The sequence below is a fragment of the Opisthorchis viverrini genome, assembly GCF_000715545.1.
Source record: "Opisthorchis viverrini unplaced genomic scaffold opera_v5_145, whole genome shotgun sequence".
Taxonomy (NCBI): Eukaryota; Metazoa; Platyhelminthes; class Trematoda; order Opisthorchiida; family Opisthorchiidae; genus Opisthorchis; species Opisthorchis viverrini.
The window spans coordinates 260,011-281,055 of record NW_008751802.1 but is presented as its reverse complement, the minus strand read 5'-3'; the positions used below and the strand labels follow the sequence as shown (position 1 = coordinate 281,055).

Genomic DNA, 21,045 nt, shown 5'->3' with positions numbered 1-21,045 from the left:
TTGGGGGGGGGGGGGTTCGGACTCAACTGGTATTTCGATCCGTTGGATACAACCTTTCTATTATCGAATGTCTACAGAAATGGATCTTGCCGGAGAGCATCAATACCGCACCGAATACTAGGGACGTTTCGAGGCCTCACTTTCACAAAATATAGTTGAATATGGGCTTAAAAATCCACTAACGACTGAAGTGGTGTTCAGTTCTAACATAAACGCACCTAGATGAGTCCCACCCAGAAATACACCGGGTTGTGAGAGTAATGACCAGAGGACTGAATTGCTCGTAGAATGCAATTCAACCAAACTAAATGAACTTTCAGGTAGACTGCGAACACAAACGTAGAACTGAGAAGTCAACATCGGGAGTAAGCTGGCATCGAATACGGGAGCTAGAGAGGCAAGAAATAATATGCGATGTTAGTGATCCGGATCTGATATGCTGGTTGATAACCTCGGTAGATATACGGCGGAGCATAGAGGATTAGGCGCACATGGAGGGTCGAAGGGATAAAAACTCTTCCACTTTCACACATAGCTACCGGCTGCTGTGAATGTCATTTGAATAACAACGGGCAAAATTTACCTGAGGCAAGTAGCGCCTTTGGGGCAAACGCCCGGGGACCTTCTGGAGACAACTAGACACAACAGAAAGTCCTGCCAATGGGGACACGATCAAGTCACTAAGAACCAGCACTTTTCAAATGCACCAGAGCACACATGTATCAATCCTACCAGATGGTTTCCCATGTAGAAGTACTACTCCTTGAAATGCGTCTAGTATTCATTTGCATCAGTATTCTGCCGAGCCGTACAATGAGTTTATTGTGGGCGAAGATCTCCAAATATACCACATGGATTATAGCTTCGGGTACATACTCATTATAGTTTTCGCGTTGATGTTTCAAGACTTTGGTTCCAGATCACCTTTGTGCGGTTTGCGTCCGTTGGATAATGTGCGTACCGGCGTTGCGTTCGTCGGAATGAGGTGCAGGCTATTAGTATTAAGGCAACGTGAGCAAAACAAACGCTGTTGATGTTCATAAATTAGGTTCCAGATGCTTTTGCACTGTAGTCCCAATGATCAGGGAGGTGAACTAGTGTTGAATGATATTTCAGATTTCATTCATCTGAATGTTCTGGGGGATCGGCTGCTTCCGGACATTACATCGCACACTCAGGCGTTAAATGAGATCCATTTTTCAAACACAGGTCTGGAATGACGATGTACCTTTGCAGTTGCAATCACCTCTGGATGGCCCTCTACAAACAAATTACTTACCAAAATAGAATAACCATCGAGTCAAGAGGGGTTGCTGTCAACTGTCGCCTAAAATGGCGGAGACTGTTGATGGACACTAAGCTAACTTGAAGTTTTAAAACTATGAGATAAATGAACCTCATTTGGAAACGTATTATCGCCCAATTGAAGTTCCAGCTACACTGCGAAAATTTGTTTCACTTTTGCTGGTATTTGCCTGTTATCGATCATTTATGTTCGGTACAGAGCTCGACGCGGATGGATAAAGTTGGAAGCTAGGAACAGTTAAATCACTTTAAGCACAATCAGGTGAAAAAAAGAGTGGTTTTTCATCAGTGACTGGCCGCACTTTACCCGGCAGCAGAAATACGTTAGAACAATCGGAAAAATTGAATGGTTTTTATTTCGTTTGTAACCAGTAGCTATTCACAACACATCTTCAAAGCCGGTTAATCGATTCTTCGTCACTTTGACCAATCCAGCATGCCACTGAGCAATTCGAGTTCGTTCATCTAGCACAGATCCTACAGTTTCCTCTAATTATGTGACAGGTCAGTGCATTTGGACAATGTGAAACCATCAGTTTACACAATTTACGTTTATTTGTGTGAGGATCAATCTATCTGCCTTTGATCGGAAAACACGTGATGGAAATACCAACAGCCGAGACCTCAAATATGTCAGGCTTCTTTCTAGACTGTCGTCTCTCCTGAAGCGTATATGCAGGTCAAGATTACTCATTAAATCACAAACTACGAGATGGGAAGACTACAAAACATTTTTGTTCCTATTGAGCCGACATACTTGGCTCCTATTACGGAACGAAGACTTGTGTGTGAAACCCTCAATAAACGAGTCCGTGAAGGGGGATGTATTTTCGATGATTATGACGATGCTTATACCAAAAGAACGAACGTTTTCTAGGTGCACTTTAGTTATTCCACCAGTAAATAGACTTGTGTTTAACGTGCAAGCACCGATTTTTCACACTACTTAATACGGTTATCTATACTCCATTATCTTTTCCTCGGAGACATGAGCCAGACGAGTAGCAAGCAATTTATGAGTGAGTTTCGCCTATTACATTCACACGCATGATGATAGTTCGTTGTATTGAGCATAATGGAGTCTCTTGTGCTTCAAGTGACCTTCATGAAGTACACTTGGGACACTGCTGTCTCACACGATTTGATTGACTGAAGAGAAAGCCCTTAAAGGAGAATGTACACAGAAGAGAACACTTTCCTTTGGTTTTGTGTTTCTACCATATGGGAAGAATTCCTTACCTGTGTGGACAATTTTTGTGTTCAATCCACACAAGAAACGATGTAGTGTAGATGTAACTGAATTCCAAAGGTCCTAGCATTTCGGGCCTCCAGTTGTTCAGGAATACCTTTTATCTTCGTTGTAAACTTATGGCCACTTGGACGGTCGAGCCCAGTTGTTATACTGGCTCCGCGAGCATCCGAAAACTCAGAGAAAAGTAGCACGTTTCCGTATCAAGAAGTCAGGCGGCACAGTTATGCTGCCCTATGTGGTGGGGTTGTAAGACAAGTGCGATCAACGCCCCCAGCAGGTCTATAGTGAAGACTTCGTCAACGCGAACCCTTCCAAGCCGGAATCACGCTTGCTGTCCACGAGTCTGTTTCACGAGCCAACATAAGCCGACGGAGCACAAGTGACGCGAATAGTCTGGTTAAGACTAAGGTCAAGCTGATTTCCCAGTGGTTACCACAATCATTATGAGCCCCCTTTTGAAAATGGACACTATCACTGACTCTCCCCAATCATCTGAGGTAGACTCCTTTGCCTGAATGCGGGTAACCAGGTCAGATAAGCACTGACCTGGACCTCACTCGCATCTTTGAACAATGCAGGTGGGAGGTCATCCAGACCAGTGCCGCTTGAAACCACAAGCAGTCATAAACCTCTGATGCCATAGGGGGTTCCAGGTTCGTCACGTCAAGTTATGTTTGGGACCGGCTAGGACATTTCTCCGTAATTTAAGCAGTGTCACTTTTGTCTGATATCCAGTGCTTGGGTGGGCCTTGTAGCACCGTGTCACACGTGAAACTCCCAGCGCTATGTAAAGAGGTAGTGATCTCGTCCCAGTATGCGTTCACATCTGATGGTGCAGCAGTAGGAAAACATTCCAGAAGATGATTCTGGTAAATTCACCTGGCATTCAGATCCGCCAAGTCTCTCGGTTCCCAGGTCATTTGTCCGCACCTTACGCGGTTATGGAAAACAAAGGGAGAATCGACTCCGAGCGCGTGCCTGGCATTCAGATCCGCCAAGTCTCTCGGTTCCCAGGTCATTTGTCCGCACCTTACGCGGTTATGGAAAACAAAGGGAGAATCGACTCCGGACGAGCGCGTGGCCGGAATCCACAAATATGTTATAAAACGATCGGTTATTGATCAGTGCCATCGGTAATGCATGGCGATGTGATCGATTTTGGTTTGTAGCTAGCACACTGAGGAAGGACACTATGTTGCCACACGAATTCAGTCATTTCTGGAGTTAGCGCTGCATAAAAACAGTCTGCGATCAGCACACAGCTGAAACAATCGTTCGCCATTATCCGTATGTACCCATTCCGAGTCATGTTGACCACCTAATTCAGTCTCAGATGCGCTAAGTCTGTACACTTGTGCATTTAGAACTCCGGCGAGCATGATGATATATGAGCTTTCAGCCCACCGTAACAGGGCGTTCAAGGCGTCATAAAACCTGCATTTGATAGTGTCAAAGCTACAGTCAGCTGGGGCGCAAGCAGACACGACAACTTCCCGCTTGTGAGACCCCTTACCTTCCCGCTTGTGAGCCCCCTTCGCAGACGTTACCAGACAAGTCGCACAGAGGCGAACATCAACAGGTATCCGGTAAATCAAGGACCCTCCCGCCCGGTGACTCAGGAAGATAAAAAACCCTGCACATCCTGACATAGAAGCCTCTGGATCGCCAGAGGTGCGCAACCGGAAGCGGTTGGACAGTGATGGGACGGTTAGTTCAATCACTTGAATCCTTGCATCTTGAATTCTATTTCCTGGGACACAGAACACATCAGCGCCAAGTGAATCCAATGTGACAGTAACAGCAACTTATTGTCCTGCTTGCTTCGGAGTGCGGACACTGAAGGCAGCCAGATAGACTGGGCGTCAAGACTTGAAGATTGATTTTGAGATGCCTGAGGCTGTCAGCGCCAGCTGAGGAGCAGGTGCTGCGGCGAAAACCTATGCAATACGAATGGGGTTGCCAGTCTGAACTGACGGGCTTACGAAGAGTTATTATTGTGGTGAGGGGAGGTGGGAGCAAAAGTATGAGAAAGAGAAAGAAGGGAGGCGTCAGCAGTAGCCTGTTTTCGCTTACCCGGCCTGCTGTATGCAGTAGGTAAGGCGACCCTGCTGATGGTACCACGCGACAGTATTGTTGGTTGTGGGTATAAAGATTGTACATGCACTGGGATTCTGCCAGGGCGCTCAGAACCAGACAGGAGGACGATTATGGTCCTCGAGTAGAAGCTTTGGCTCAAAAGTCTGAACGCAAGGCAAGGGTAGTTGAGGGGAAACGCCGGTGCACTACCATTTTTAAACAAGTTGCCACTAATGTTCCAACCCTCAACCTGAAAGACTAGGAAGCTGAATTGGTCAGACCTCTACTTGCAGCGTAACGTGTACATCCCCGAGTATAGCTCAGTGGGTCACAGAGGCACACAAACCGTCATATCACTGTAACGTCCAGTCTCCAGCTGATGGGGTTGGATCAGTTTTTCCGGATTATCCAGCGTATTTCTTCTCCGCACAGCAGATTCCAAAGATTGCCTTAATAGGGTGGTAGGTCCACGCTCTACGTGATGGCGCGTTACGTAAATGGCAAATCGGCAACCCAGCTTTCAGGTTTAAAGGTGCGAATCACATGGGTTCTAAGAGGGGCCTTCTGGTCGACATTGCGAGATGGATTTTAGTCCGATTGGTGGAAAAGTAAATATCACAAGACCTCTCAAATGGGTAAGACTCACCTCATCTATCTCGGCATCCAGACCAACCATTTTTCGCTGATCATACCTCCCAGCCAGTTCTAATCTAACCTTTTGCTCACGTTTCATTCGCAGGAGAGCCTCTGCCGTCTTCCAATTACGGAAAGCCTTCACGCGTTCATCCAACGCATCCTGAAAAGGGATAAGGGATTAGGTCTATCATACCCTATCACGTTGGTAAAAGGTGCATATATATATGCAAGAAATCAGGATGTGAAGACTTCGTCAACGCGAACCCTTCCAAGCCGGAATCACGCTTGCTGTCCACGAGTCTGTTTCACGAGCCAACATAAGCCGACGGAGCACAAGTGACGCGAATAGTCTGGTTAAGACTAAGGTCAAGCTGATTTCCCAGTGGTTACCACAATCATTATGAGCCCCCTTTTGAAAATGGACACTATCACTGACTCTCCCCAATCATCTGAGGTAGACTCCTTTGCCTGAATGCGGGTAACCAGGTCAGATAAGCACTGACCTGGACCTCACTCGCATCTTTGAACAATGCAGGTGGGAGGTCATCCAGACCAGTGCCGCTTGAAACCACAAGCAGTCATAAACCTCTGATGCCATAGGGGGTTCCAGGTTCGTCAGTTCAAGTTATGTTTGGGACCGGCTAGGACATTTCTCCGTAATTTAAGCAGTGTCACTTTTGTCTGATATCCAGTGCTTGGGGGGCCTTGTAAGCACCGTGTCACACGTGAAACTCCCAGCGCTATGTAAAGAGGTAGTGATCTCGTCCCAGTATGCGTTCACATCTGATGGTGCAGCAGTAGGAAAACATTCCAGAAGATGATTCTGGTAAATTCACCTGGCATTCAGATCCGCCAAGTCTCTCGGTTCCCAGGTCATTTGTCCGCACCTTACGCGGTTATGGAAAACAAAGGGAGAATCGACTCCGGACGAGCGCGTGGCCGGAATCCACAAATATGTTATAAAACGATCGGTTATTGATCAGTGCCATCGGTAATGCATGGCGATGTGATCGATTTTGGTTTGTAGCTAGCACACTGAGGAAGGACACTATGTTGCCACACGAATTCAGTCATTTCTGGAGTTAGCGCTGCATAAAAACAGTCTGCGATCAGCACACAGCTGAAACAATCGTTCGCCATTATCCGTATGTCCCCATTCCGAGTCATGTTGACCACCTAATTCAGTCTCAGATGCGCTAAGTCTGTACACTTGTGCATTTAGAACTCCGGCGAGATGATGGATATATGAGCTTTCAGCCCACCGTAACAGGGCGTTCAAGGCGTCATAAAACCTGCATTTGATAGTGTCAAAGCTACAGTCAGCTGGGGCGCAAGCAGACACGACAACTTCCCGCTTGTGAGACCCCTTCGCAGACGTTACCAGACAAGTCGCACAGAGCGAACATCAACGTTACCAGACAAGTCGCACAGAGGCGAACATCAACAGGTATCCGGTAAATCAAGGACCCTCCCGCCCGGTGACTCAGGAAGATAAAAAACCCTGCACATCCTGACATAGAAGCCTCTGGATCGCCAGAGGTGCGCAACCGGAAGCGGTTGGACAGTGATGGGACGGTTAGTTCAATCACTTGAATCCTTGCATCTTGAATTCTATTTCCTGGGACACAGAACACATCAGCGCCAAGTGAATCCAATGTGACAGTAACAGCAACTTATTGTCCTGCTTGCTTCGGAGTGCGGACACTGAAGGCAGCCAGATAGACTGGGCGTCAAGACTTGAAGATTGATTTTGAGATGCCTGAGGCTGTCAGCGCCAGCTGAGGAGCAGGTGCTGCGGCGAAAACCTATGCAATACGAATGGGGTTGCCAGTCTGAACTGACGGGCTTACGAAGAGTTATTATTGTGGTGAGGGGAGGTGGGAGCAAAAGTATGAGAAAGAGAAAGAAGGGAGGCGTCAGCAGTAGCCTGTTTTCGCTTACCCGGCCTGCTGTATGCAGTAGGTAAGGCGACCCTGCTGATGGTACCACGCGACAGTATTGTTGGTTGTGGGTATAAAGATTGTACATGCACTGGGATTCTGCCAGGGCGCTCAGAACCAGACAGGAGGACGATTATGGTCCTCGAGTAGAAGCTTTGGCTCAAAAGTCTGAACGCAAGGCAAGGGTAGTTGAGGGGAAACGCCGGTGCACTACCATTTTTAAACAAGTTGCCACTAATGTTCCAACCCTCAACCTGAAAGACTAGGAAGCTGAATTGGTCAGACCTCTACTTGCAGCGTAACGTGTACATCCCCGAGTATAGCTCAGTGGGTCACAGAGGCACACAAACCGTCATATCACTGTAACGTCCAGTCTCCAGCTGATGGGGTTGGATCAGTTTTTCCGGATTATCCAGCGTATTTCTTCTCCGCACAGCAGATTCCAAAGATTGCCTTAATAGGGTGGTAGGTCCACGCTCTACGTGATGGCGCGTTACGTAAATGGCAAATCGGCAACCCAGCTTTCAGGTTTAAAGGTGCGAATCACATGGGTTCTAAGAGGGGCCTTCTGGTCGACATTGCGAGATGGATTTTAGTCCGATTGGTGGAAAAGTAAATATCACAAGACCTCTCAAATGGGTAAGACTCACCTCATCTATCTCGGCATCCAGACCAACCATTTTTCGCTGATCATACCTCCCAGCCAGTTCTAATCTAACCTTTTGCTCACGTTTCATTCGCAGGAGAGCCTCTGCCGTCTTCCAATTACGGAAAGCCTTCACGCGTTCATCCAACGCATCCTGAAAAGGGATAAGGGATTAGGTCTATCATACCCTATCACGTTGGTAAAAGGTGCGATTAGATAAAAAGGAAGACAAACACGGGAAATAGCGAGCGATATATGATCTTGTAAATAATCTATTCGGTCATGCATTCAGTGGGTTCCTGATCGATTAAGGGCTACTTTATTTCCCGCGAACAATCGGGACGATAAGCTAAGATCGTCATCAACGGAAACAGGATACGAAAAGGTACGAATTAAACCAATACGTTGAGATATAAAAGAAGTCCTGAACAGGTCTAAGTAAGCTACAAGCTACAACTATTGCCGTGAACGATTCCTGAGATAATCAACCGGAGTCATCATCATCATCAATTGTAAGAACCGTGTACTTGTCGTACAGTGATGACAGTTGCAACAGTCGTTCACCGATGATTTGGGGAGGTGGAGTAGATAGGTGCGCATTGGAGTCGGAAGCTGATAGGTTGGTGCGTAAATACAGCATTGTCTATACTATGGCTCCAGTTTTCGAAGCAAAAGGAAAAAATGGTTGGGAGAACATTCTCCCAAAATCGTTACCACTTGATTCCACTAAGCGTAGTTACGTGACGACTCCGAATATCAGGAAAAATCTAGCAATTTTGCAAAATATCGACGCAGATGATCGATCGTCTACAAGTGAAGCACATTGTTACGGAGAATTAGAACATTCCCGCACTCAGATGTAGCGATTTACGTGATTGGCGTAACCGCTCTACCAACCTTCGACTTTCCCGACAAGGAGCAGCAGGCTTGTTTCAAAGTAACGTTGTCGACAGGCGCTCTATGCAACCTGAAGAAAAATAAAATAATTATCCGACTGCAGCATTCTTTCGGTGACTAACTGCAATGTCACCCGAAGGAACCACATGAGCTGAGATACTGCAGGGATGGGGTTCGGACCATGGATCTTCAGGTCCGTAAGCTCGCGTTTCAAACAATAAGTTATCCCGAGATCATTCTACCAGAAACAGTGGATGATATGCATCGGATCAGGGCAGTTTTCTGTTCTTCCTATCTTTTAGCAGTATCCGAAAGGTTTGACAGAAGACGAATCCCTTTCTGGATACAAGTAAAAAATAAGTTTGCCAGCAATGAAAATGTCTACCGGCTTGAAACAAGCACATTCTATCTCCCAATATGATGCATCCTCGTCTGGAATTAAGCTGTTTCCCTCATTTGTCGCATTTTGATTTTGGGATGCAAAGAACCATTCACGACTGTCTTTAAAAACGTTATGTGGATGATATCAGTGATAACCATAGATGTTGGATCCACGGGTCATCATACACCCCCTCCCAAAATTTCGATAGCAGAGACTTCACACAAAATAAAAGGGCCACTTTTTCTGTCACCGTCAAGTCACAATGATAGAGCAGTTTGTGGATCCCGCTAGATACTCAGTCCTTACTGACATTAATTGTCTACCGGAGCAATAACACACGCTGTTGACCAGTTTTGGACTCCAAGCGATCTGAGGTCTGTCGGCTACTCACCTTTCGTACAAACTATGACTCTTCTTAAGCCGCTCAAATTCAACATACGCCACTGATACCAAGTATCAACCACTACTTCGAGAACCCAGGCTGACAGGCGAGTACCTTGCGATCCGAACTAATAAAAAATGTGTCATGCATCAACCTGGAGGTAGACCTAGTTGATCGTCATTTGATGAATTTGTGTATATGAATCCCCAAGGTAGTTTGGCAGAAAGTGACTGGGAAAACCATTATCTATAGGACAGTCAGGATGCCTTGCTTGACTTTCACTATAAGGACCATACTAGGAAACGACCCCCTTCTCGGATGGCTCAGAAAATACTTTGGAATGTCCCATTCTCTCCTGAGAAACTGAACAAAGTAGATGACGTGAAAGCCAAAGGGTTCAGTTGACAGTTGTACGAGCGGAGTGGAGGCCACATTGTTTACGTTGGGATAGAGCTGATCCCAAGTTAACATACTAAAGATGTGGATTCTGTGGATGAAGCTGTTCTGACAGCTAATAGTACAATGGCTATACAGGAACAGCTTACAGGTGGTGTCCGTGTAGGCGGAAGCACGATCCCAATATAGACTGTCTACTGGGCCTTGACAGACGATGCTCCTTTCGATCATACCGGAAAATCTCCATTGCAGAATCCGATCGTTTGTCTTCAGCAAGTCGGGATAGAACATTCAAGTTCCAAGTGCTGTCGGCTCCAGTCGTTCCAGGATTCTCTACCAAATTACCACAATGTGGCACCAAAGTTGTGGTGCACATTACGAAGAAGACCCTAACGATCCAGATTCGATGAGACAGCTTGGATATCGCCTTTTGTGAGTGACTGTTCCCACTTTATTCTGGAATGTTGATGAGTGAAACCGAGACCGGCGTACTCTTCGTAGGCGATTCATTGCTAGATAAGTGAGCTGCATCGATTGGTTATGGAAGGCAGCTCAAGTGCTTGCAGGAGAGAGTGCATTACCAAGTTCAACGGACTGCCTGCGTGGTGGAGACCAAGCTGTAAGTATTTAGCTCTCAAAAGCTATGATTCGTCAAGCCAAAGTTAAGGAATGCGTCGCGGGAAGCGGGACTGTTATGTTTTTTGCACACTTTACAAGTCAACAACGAACCATCTGTAAACGAAATATACAAAGGTAATTCCCCTCGTCACCGGATTACTTTACTGAAGCAGTTTGGTAGATGTTCTCAAACAGAACAATTTATAACAGATGTGAAAACATTTTGTTCGTGATAAGCACTGCATTGACAAAGGTTGGTCAAGATGCCCGTACTTCGCTAAATATTAAGGAAACATGAAATCGCGTTCGTGGAGGGACTTAGGAGAACCGCGTTTGGGTGCACCACTCACCTTACAAGCTTGGATCATTCCCAGCGTGTCACGGGCAAAATCGACCAAATAGGTCAGTTCAGCCTCAGCCAAAACCGCATGTTGTTGACTGACCTCCTCCTCCGTGTCCGCCAGACGTCCCAAAGCTTGGGCTAGACCTGTGTGTTCTTCCACATTAGCCAGCTGAGAAATGGTACGCGACACAGTGAACTTCGAAGAGGCCAGATCTGAATGAAGCGGAAATGACGGTAGAGCACACTAGAAAACAGGGTTCATAGAGGCAACTAGTTAATTGTTTTTGGGTGACAGAGATAGCTAGTTCGTAATTATGTATAACCTGCATGAGAATTCATCGGTGAAAGAGGAACAAGGAGCGATGGGCTGTCATCAGAGTGGCTCAAGAACAGCGGTATATCAGGAAACCTTCCACACCCGCCTCTAAAAAGCTACCGAACTACATGTCTTCCAAGTCCAAAAATTCACTGCTTTTCCTCATCAAATTTAAACGCTGTTTAAGTTGGACGGTGGGACTTGGAGCGACGATGGAACCATCGAGGACGGGCAACTCGGAGACTCACTGGCTCTACAACGAAATGGAATACGTATCTATCTTTACGTTTCACATATCAATCACAGAAACATCGCTTTGAAAATCACCTAGTTTTCAAAACGATTTTTGTGTGTGAACTAATCGCAGCTAAGGTTTCCTGATTAAAGACAAACGTCACTTGACAGTCTTCAAAATAGCCTGAAAAATGAGGCGACAAAAACTTACCTTGATTGGATGAGACAAGTAGGGACAAGGCGCTGTGGAGTCGCTTCAGTTGTCGCTCCCAACTTTCCAGTTCTTCGAATTTTAAATCAAAGTACTGAAACACAAAGAATAATGTGATGGATGAGACAGACGAATTTGGTAGAATCCTCCAATACTGGAAGGGACAGAATTGTGTGGAGGCGCGGTTTGAGTTTCGTTATGCAAAGTGAAAATAGTCTAAGACGAGGAATCAAGGATAGTTATATAGCTTTAGACTATAGAATTCTGTGAAAGCGGTTGATCAGCGGTTTGATTAGTTTAGTGTATCAGTGACATACCACGGTCTGTCTCATTGGTAGGATTTAAGAACAAACACCTGCTGAGTACTCAAAAAACCAAAATGCTCAGGGAGCATCGTGAGCCGAAATGCTGATAAATCCTCATACTTTCCGGTTTTCTATGCAGTATTACTTTTAATCTGCCCAGTGCAGGATTCGCTTAATTGTCAATACGACGAAGCGTGAAATGACTGTACTCCTAACGACTCTTTGGTGTCGGTTCCTCATACTTGACCTCTCTTTGTTTTGGCTGTGAAGGACAAGGTTGACCTAGTCGGGACAGGCAGGACGCAGGCTTAGCCCACAGCCCACTTGGCCAGTAGCAAAGTGACTACGTTCACTAGTTTCACAGGTTCACCGCTCCACTTTGGCCTGTGGTACTGGGGGCATCGTGCTCCCGATGTGACAGTGAACTAGGCTGATCACTTCATAAATCACCTGTGGGATTGACAACGGAGGGCGTTCGCTAAAAATCTGAAAGCAAGTACCATTCCAATGGAGAGTTGACCCACTGAAGTTTTGCAACTTCACAACGCATGCGTGCAACAAATCGCTTCTGCGTCATCTCCCGATACTCATCGGATTACTGTTCACACCGTCTGATTAATTGCTGAATACGGGCGCACACCTGATTAAAGCTTTACGAGTGTAATACCGTCTGTTAGTGCGTTAGGTCTAATCGCTTTCCAATGAAAATCAAACGGTTGTCAGATTTCTTTTCTCGCCTCCGTTCCCAGTGTATATATTTTCGCTCGTACCTATTGCCCCACTTCCCAGAACGAAAACCGAATTCAGTGTTTACCACTGTCCCCTGTAGGCTACCAAATGTGTTTCCAAGCCCTTTACACTAGCTTAAGTTTGGACCAATCAGACCAGAAAGCCACATTACTTTTGTCTCTGTCAATCCTACTGTCCGGCCTACCGATTCCGCTGACGTAAGTATCCACTGCCAAATGTATAAAAGTACCTATCAATCTTTTCTCTTCATGCACTGTCCAGGATTCTAAAACTCTGTTTAGGGTGTTGACTATCCGTTGGAGTGACGAACTGCAAGAGTAAGAAAATGCCCGCAGTTTGTTACAAGAATTTGTTCCACTCTTTGAGCGCTTCGGTTTGTTTCTGAGTTTTAAAACCTCGTTCACAATATGACTGGCAGTTCTGAGTTTTCTCGAACGCGGCTGCAATATCGTATCAGCGGTATTCCGCGGCTCTTTTCAAAGTCAAGGCATCACCACTGGAAGAACAAGCAAATGTATCTGCTCTTTTAAGCTTGAAAATCTTGTATGTTAAAAATCTCCAACGCAGCCCGAAAGCAACCAACCACTCCTTGTAACAACTCTGTATGAGCTCATGAATTTAATGTCTCAAAGTTGCAGGAACAAGATCAACTAGCCATTATATTTACACGATTCGTGTCCCGAAGCAAACCGATGTTTCAACAGTTGCTGTATGATACGAAGAATGGGTTATAATCTGGCATTGGTTCAACAAAGCCTGTCATTCGAGGGGGTGACGTTAATCCAACACCATTACTGCTTACATTCTTTCAAGGGACAAGGTGTCGACGCGACTTGTCTTATATATCGAAGCGTTTCACAGGACAAAACGGATACGACTCGACAGTCTCACAAAACAACAAAGATATATTGATTAATGTTCAACTGTTGTTTTGCCGAGGAATCAGAAAACCCGGGTCGATAATCCTTTTCTGCTACTAATGCAGAAGGAATGGATAGTGTTTCTTGTTCGGTTACTGCTTCCCGATTTGACGAGCACATAATTATCAAAACTTTCTTCGGGGGTACTGGCTGCCTGTATGTCCCTCGCAAAGGGGTAAAATCATGCAGCCATTGTGACAATAACTACTATCCGCGGCAAACGAACAAACAATAACTTCTTGTAGCATACTGTTGTGGAGGAGCTACACAATATTATGGAGTAGAAAACGGCAAAAAGACAGACCTGAAAGGAAATGGCAAAAGCCACAAGGTAAGCTTTGGACGAAGTAGGTAACTGTGTACGTGCAAGGACAGATATTTCGACGAGGTCGAACGCAAGCGTAGTAACATGTAAAGGCGGAAGTTGATAGACAATTACGTGGCTGAGCCGTGACAGTGAGCTGCGTCCATGCGTAATCACAGCGATGCAATAAAGAGCATGCTTCGAAACCAACAGAAAATCTCGATGATGTGCGGGAAAAGTTGACGGACAAAGCCGATGAAATCAAGTTAGGCGCAAAAAATTGGACGGTTCACTTTCAGACTTGTAACCACATCCAGCAGTGTAAAAATGAAACAGACGGACGAGGTACAGACAGTCAGGTCCGCGCTCACCTTTGAACGGAGTGCTCCCTAAAAGTTTTAAAAATAGCAAATAGATGTGAACCCTTTTCCACCGAAAACAGAAACACCACTGTAGATCGCCATCATAGCTGCTAGGTAAGCAGTTGTGAGGCATGCCAACAGCAAAGGTACATAATGAGCACTACGAACTGCGGCTCTCAAACTTAAGTACACTGATCGTCCGCCTTCTTGCTCATCCCAAGTCACAAGGCTCAGTCGGATTTAGATATGATTATGGCAATCCATGAAGTAACTTATAATAGATGTTTAAAGCTAGATGGTGGGAGTTAACCAGAGCAAGGAGCTGGGCTCGACAGCATCCAAAGTTTAAGTAGTATGACGTTGCACGCCATATCCATAAGAACTTCGGGAATACACCGGACCGGCCACACTGGAGATGGGACCATAACTCGAAAGAGTTCGTGTTTGAAGCAACCGGAGAGATCCTAGCGAATACCATGCACGGTCATATGGTCACACTGGATGGGCCACTACAGGAAAGTATTGAGAGAGCAACATATTCAAAAGTTTACCTGAATAAAAAACACAAAAATATGGTCAGACAGACATTGCAGGAGCTACCGGTTGGTAGTGTTGTTTTCTCGTAATACAGTCCAGTTGTAATCGACGGTAAAGAAAACGACCGCGAACCGCCCGCAGCGGTGTCTGACAATCAGGTAACTCGTATAGCCACAGGAATAGACCGTCGTAAAGAGTGAAGGAGGTTACGCCCACTCAAACAGGGCTTTCGGTAGCCCTCACCTTGCTGGTCTCGTTCGCTGAGCAAAAACAATAAGTACTCTTTCGTACAGGTGGAATATGGGTTGTACGGTGTGTGTAGAGGTCAAGGTGAGGAAGTTTACTTTTCTCTGACTTATAGTTTTTGATCATAGCCACGGACAGCAGACAATTAGTCAAAATTGCAACCGAAAGAATATAAAATAAGGTCTAACTACTGAATGCCAGTACTTAACAAGGAAGATAACAGACAAGTTGTTAGATTCACGTTTGGAAAAGGTTATGCGACAGCTTGAAGATGATAGGGGAACCCCTTGGCTCGAAAGTCTACACTATGTAGACGGAAGCTCCGATGGATTTAAAAAAGGGACTAATAAAAAAATTCCAGAACGATGGAATCGCGTATAAAAAGGTTTGTCAAAAGGGATGGAGAAAACTTCAAAACATGTTTAATGTCAAGTTGTGGCTACCTTCATAGGGTACAAAGGTTCAGTGAGAGGTTGCTCCCTAAAAAACTTCCTAATCGTGACGGTGGTAAAATCCTGGGAGTACTGTAGACAATACATTCAAGTAACTTCTGTTCAACAAAAGTGCGCAACCGGATGAAAAATTCCGTCTGCGCGTTGACTGGGTGTTGTCGGATTCACCTCGAAAACGTTGGAAAATGTGGGATGAGTTGGTCCACCCTAGTTGGTTAGCCTGGCCTATCAACTTAAGAGTCTGACTACTTGAGACTGGTCAGAGTCTGTAAGGATTACAATGCGTGCTAAGCCAAACAAGCCAGCGACTTCTGCTTTACGATAGTCCAATCTGACCTCGTAGTATTCGATTAGAGTAAAAATCAGTTGGGGCAAACTTATTCCAAATTGTAAAGCCTGAACATTTTAATGCAGGTCGTATTATTGTCGCTGCTTGAAAGATAGATCAGCAAACGAACCCAGGTTGAACCATACTAGGCCCACATAGGTCGGCTGGTGGTATCTCCCCTGATAACAACGAAAGTCCCTTATTATCTATGTTACGTGATGATGAAGGGAGAACTGTGTAGACATGGATGATAATCAGGCTTCCTCGTGAAGTATCAAAGTAACAATAAATTATATCAAACAATGGCATAACATGCTCACGAGACAACGAGGAAAATGGATAAATATAAAACTAGTAAAAGTTCACCGATGGAAAGCTAGATGGATTTGAATTACACCGACAGCGATATCATGGACGTGCAGCAATGGCAAGTGTGGAGCGGGAATGACCGCAACGACAGTTAGGGTACAACGCCCACTCACTTCATCTACATGGCCCTAAATGACGGGGTGCAGAAGGCAGTCTGAATTAGAGGAATCCAAAATACCGGAATTCACTAATTACGAAAGTAGTACATGAGCGTACCTGACCAAGAACATGTGGTTATCAAACTGGTTTGAAATGGCTTATGACGTCCTTTGCCCGAGAGTTGGTCCGTAACCTTATATCTCAAAGAATTCGTCAGCAAGACTGTGAATTCATGGAGTTTAGAACAGAGAGACTAATTTGCGGTTCAGTTCAGGTTAAGATGCCAGGCATAAAAATATACATGAAGAGGATAACTCTACAGTGCTATGACACCAGTCTCACTAAGGAACCAATCAGAATGGCCTGTTTGGATTCGGCCATCCATTTCTCGGAAGAAGGTCTAGTTGCGTACGACACTTAGCACCACCAAACGATATCACTGTGAACATTTAATTAGAAACTAACATCGTCAGGGTCTTCCATTTTGTAGGCAATCTTTCCGATCGCATCACCAACGTTCTTGAATATCTTCTTGGCAGATGCGCCTGAAAGAAGTTGTGTGTTGACCGATCGGGGTAAGTCTCCCGTGAACTCCAAAAATTCCCGAAGATCTGGGTCCTCACGTAATACAGGATGGTTCAGCAAACGATGAAGGAACCTGGCAAGAAATAAACCAGCAGACAGACGACTTACCGCTCCAGAGCCACCCGTCTACGTTCAACAAATTCATTCTCTTGTGAAATGTCTTTGGACATTTTTATCTTGGTTGAACCTATAGAAATTATGAACTAATCGCCTTTGGATAAGGCTTTACCGAGAACATTTTTATCCGGTGCAGGTGGGATGATAATTCCCGTGCTGTGGTGACGATTGTAGATTTTCACATAAAGTCCGAGGAAATCCGAAAAGCGCCGTGTCACGTGAAAAGAAGTACCTTTGAAAGGGTGGTCATAACCCTTTGAACACAATTCAATCAATGAAGATAGGACGACTAACTTACGTTGAATATAACATGGTAGACAATGTATGCACCCATCCCATCACCAACTTTCACTGGATCTGTTACTCGGACACTGTAGATTTTCGGCTTTTCAGGAACCTGGAATTCAGTAGAGTTGGATTAACCACCTAGAAAACACTACCTCATCGCGTGTCTTAACTCCATTTCGCACAGGGTCAGAAACAGGTGGTGGTGAACACTGGTCTAATTCCAGATTTGCCACCGACTGGATGAAATGGGAACAACTCAGATCTTGCTCGTCTATCACACAGGCAGGCGACTCATGACCAAACTCATTATTTTGGCCTTCCATAGTCCGGAAGCTGAAAATCAGAGTACAAGATTACTCAGAAGTCTGGCAACGTAAATTCCACTATAATTGCAGGTGTGAAGGGAGATGTGCTGCTGTCTTTCCGACAAGGTCGAATGACCATTGGATGTAATCGCAATCACTGGTCCTGATTGATGCTAGGAAATCAATACCAGCAGGCAACGAGTACGAAGACGCAAGTAAGTCATTCAAAAGCCAAATAGTGAGGAGTCAAAGGAAAAATCAGGAGCTTTGGTGGACATCGAAGGATCAGAAGACCGAGAGTACATTTGTTGCCCGAAACAACTGTGTCCAATACTAATTAATACAATTAACCGGTCAGAAGAAAGTAACGGTAAGTGGACCAATAGGTGAAAAAGAGCGCTCATTAATCCGATGGAAAAACCGCTGACTGGAAGGATGTGTCCAACACTTCGAAGAACAGTGTAGTTGGTCTCGTTTAACACATGAATTTAATAAATAGGGGCGAATGGAATGTATATCCCAATCACAAGAAATAAGATACGAATTAGCTCTACAGAAACGTGAGAAAGCACCAGGACCAGATGGTCTGTATCTATTCCTCTTCAAGGAAGGCGGAGAATCAATTTGACAAGACTCATTGATGCGATATCGAGTGAAGAGAAAAGGCCTGCAAACTAAGGCACGTCGACAACTATTTCTATTTTCAAAAAGGGCAAGCGAACAATGTATGAAAGATACTTTGGCATTAACGTGGTAGTTGTGACACTGAAGTATCGAAGTTTACAAACGCGGCAGATCCTCGAGAATCAAGCTGGGTTCCGTCCTGCAGAAGGACGCACCGATCACATTTTCACCCTCCGACAGCTTTCGAAAGAGCAACACTGTTTCCAGCAACCAAGAATGATGGTCGTCCTTGACTTGAGAGCTGTCTTTGACTTCGTGGACGGTTAGGCACTACGGCAGTATCTGTGGAGCCGGGTAAGCGAAAAGCGTGCTAGTGCAGACGTTCTCCTTTTTCCCTTCCACGTAATTATTCACCCTCCCCCAACCCATCATTAACACTCTCCTTGTAAGCCCATCCGAAAAGACTGACGACCCCGTTCGTCCTGCATTGGTCTTAGGCGCGACATCTGTGCGTCAGGCGGCGCTAACAGCCTCAGGCATATCAAATTCAATCTTTTAGCCTCGACTCCTGGTCTATCCGCCTGCTTTTTATTTTCACACTCTGGAGAAAGCAGGACAAGTTGCTTGCATGCTGGACGGCACCAACGCGTGTTGCGCATTAGTAAAAGCGTATGCAAGATTTAAGTACATTAGCTGAGCTCTCCATTTGCTTCTGCTTGATTTAGAGACCATTTAGGCAGACTGTGCAGAGATCGGCATCATTCTAAGCCACTAGGAGGTCGGGTTCGAAAAATGGACCTTGCGGTTGGCAAATTAGCGCTCTAACCAGTGAGCCACCTCGCCCCCGGCAGATCCCGAAGTTAGAAAATTCATCAGAACCAATCAATCAATTCAGTTTATCAGCTATAAACTATGTGCCATAGGCCATTTGGTTCCAGCTGCTACAGTTTCGATAACGGAAAACGGGAAACTGGAATACAAAACCAAGCCTTGGAGGCGAAGGCATGCTCAGTTTGTTCAGAAATTGGATGGCTACGCATTGAAGGCGATAGCTTTGATGCACGAGCGCCACTGGCTGTGCGATAGGGCCACTGCCGCCAATGTCGTTAACCGCTGGTGATTTGAGTCCCGGGAGTCCCCATCCAGGGAGGCGGCGGTTGACCACCCGACCTAGTTTCCTGGTTACTGTTTTCGTACTTCGTTGTCAGGTTATACATTGTTCGCCTCTCGGTCGCTTCCACTCAGTCCAGGGCTTGGCAAAAAGATCTTTGCGAGGCGGACAATCTTCTGACATGCGGAGCACATGACCCACCCAGCGTAGCCTATGAAACGTGGGTAATTCATTTTATCACTAGAGAGTCCCCTCGTCCTAAGATCAGAGAGAGCAAACATCAATTTTAAGGGAGTATAGGGTCTCAGGAAGCATTGCCTGTTTGCCAATTTGACAGAGTACGGACGTTAACAGCTCCCATATAGAAAGGATCTCGTGGATTTAAGAGGATATTTTGTTCATTGTTAGTAAGCAGCGAGGAACATATGGCCCATCGGTCAAACAACTGACAGTCAAATAGCCCAGCGACGTTTGTTTGTGTGGTGGGAAGGGGTTGGGGAGGAACATCGGTGGACACCGAAATGCGCGGAAAAATGATACTTCCCGGTTGCCCAGGTGTCTCAAATTAGCAAACGTGACCTGGGCCATTGCAGATTCGTGCATCGACCTCATCTGTCATCTTAAAACCAGAACTAATACAACGTCCAAGATACTTAAAACGCTGCATAACTTTCAGTATCTCTCCCTGGAGTTTAAGTTGCGCGTTCAGTGACTACAGGTCCACGAGCACGACCTTACACTTTGTAGGTACAAAGTGCACACCAAAGGACGGGATGACTTTGGTAAGTTCATCCAAAAACATCTGCGCCTTCTCTTCCTCTTCGAACATGAGAACGACGTGTCTACATATTCCAGATCGACAAGACCTTTGTCACAGGCTATTTGAACACCAGAGTTTTTGAGATCCGCCAGCGTTCGTCTCATTATTTCATCGATCGCGAAGTTAAAAAGGAATGGAAAGAGTGGGTACCCCCGACGGACATCACCTGGTGTACGGAAGCTTTTGGAGGGTTCTCCGTATACTCACACGTCCGGAAGTCTGAGAATACAAACAGCTCATTATGTTTGCAAACTTCCGGGGCATTAAGTGGTGGTCAAGTGTGTCAAGAAGAACCGACCGATCAACCGAGTCGAACGCGCCTTGCAAATCCAGGAATACTAGAATTATACGTATGGAGTAGTTCAAACACCTGACGGTGACAAGATTTGGTCAACGCAAGACATACCACGCCGGAGTTCCGCTTGCTGCTCTTGAGTCATTGTCTCACGAGCCACCGTAAGGCGACGACGCCAACAGTTTCGTTACGACCGGAGTCAAGCTGATTTCCCTCTGGTTACAACACTCAGTAACAGCCCCTTTTTCGAAAATGGGCACTATCGCCAACTCCCCCTAGTTGTCTGGGACAGACTCCTTTTCCCAACTGCAATGAAATAGATCAGACAAGTGTTGAATGAGGACTTCTCTCCCCTCTTTGAACAATGCGGGTGGGAGGTCATCCGGACCAGGAGCCCCGTGGCACTTGAGGGAACGTATGCAGTCGTCAACCTCCGAGGACGTAGGTGGTCCCACTTTCACTGTCCAGGGTTCTACTTCACCTATGGGCTTCAGATGAGTGCCAGCTGGTGGCCACAACAGTTGTTGTTCAAAATATTCGGCCCATCTGTCGAGGCGTTCTTCTTTATTCGTGATGATCGTTCCATTCTAATGC

General features: G+C 45.7%; 1 protein-coding gene across 1 annotated transcript in view; it reads right to left on the bottom strand.

Moving 5' to 3' along the window:
- T265_06764 (hypothetical protein) overlaps positions 1-19,948 on the bottom strand; it is a gene marked incomplete at both ends in the record, with an annotated part of 22,626 nt that extends 2,678 nt beyond the window's left edge. Inside the window, 12 exons of the mRNA XM_009172117.1 lie at positions 5,280-5,429; positions 7,860-8,009; positions 10,881-11,086; positions 11,635-11,728; positions 16,772-16,964; positions 17,000-17,078; positions 17,121-17,262; positions 17,307-17,405; positions 17,449-17,629; positions 19,197-19,410; positions 19,441-19,547; positions 19,842-19,948. Of these exons, the coding sequence (XP_009170381.1) occupies positions 5,280-5,429; positions 7,860-8,009; positions 10,881-11,086; positions 11,635-11,728; positions 16,772-16,964; positions 17,000-17,078; positions 17,121-17,262; positions 17,307-17,405; positions 17,449-17,629; positions 19,197-19,410; positions 19,441-19,547; positions 19,842-19,948 (1,722 nt within the window). The remainder of the gene's footprint in view (positions 1-5,279; positions 5,430-7,859; positions 8,010-10,880; positions 11,087-11,634; positions 11,729-16,771; positions 16,965-16,999; positions 17,079-17,120; positions 17,263-17,306; positions 17,406-17,448; positions 17,630-19,196; positions 19,411-19,440; positions 19,548-19,841) is intronic.
- Positions 19,949-21,045: the final 1,097 nt, after the last annotated feature.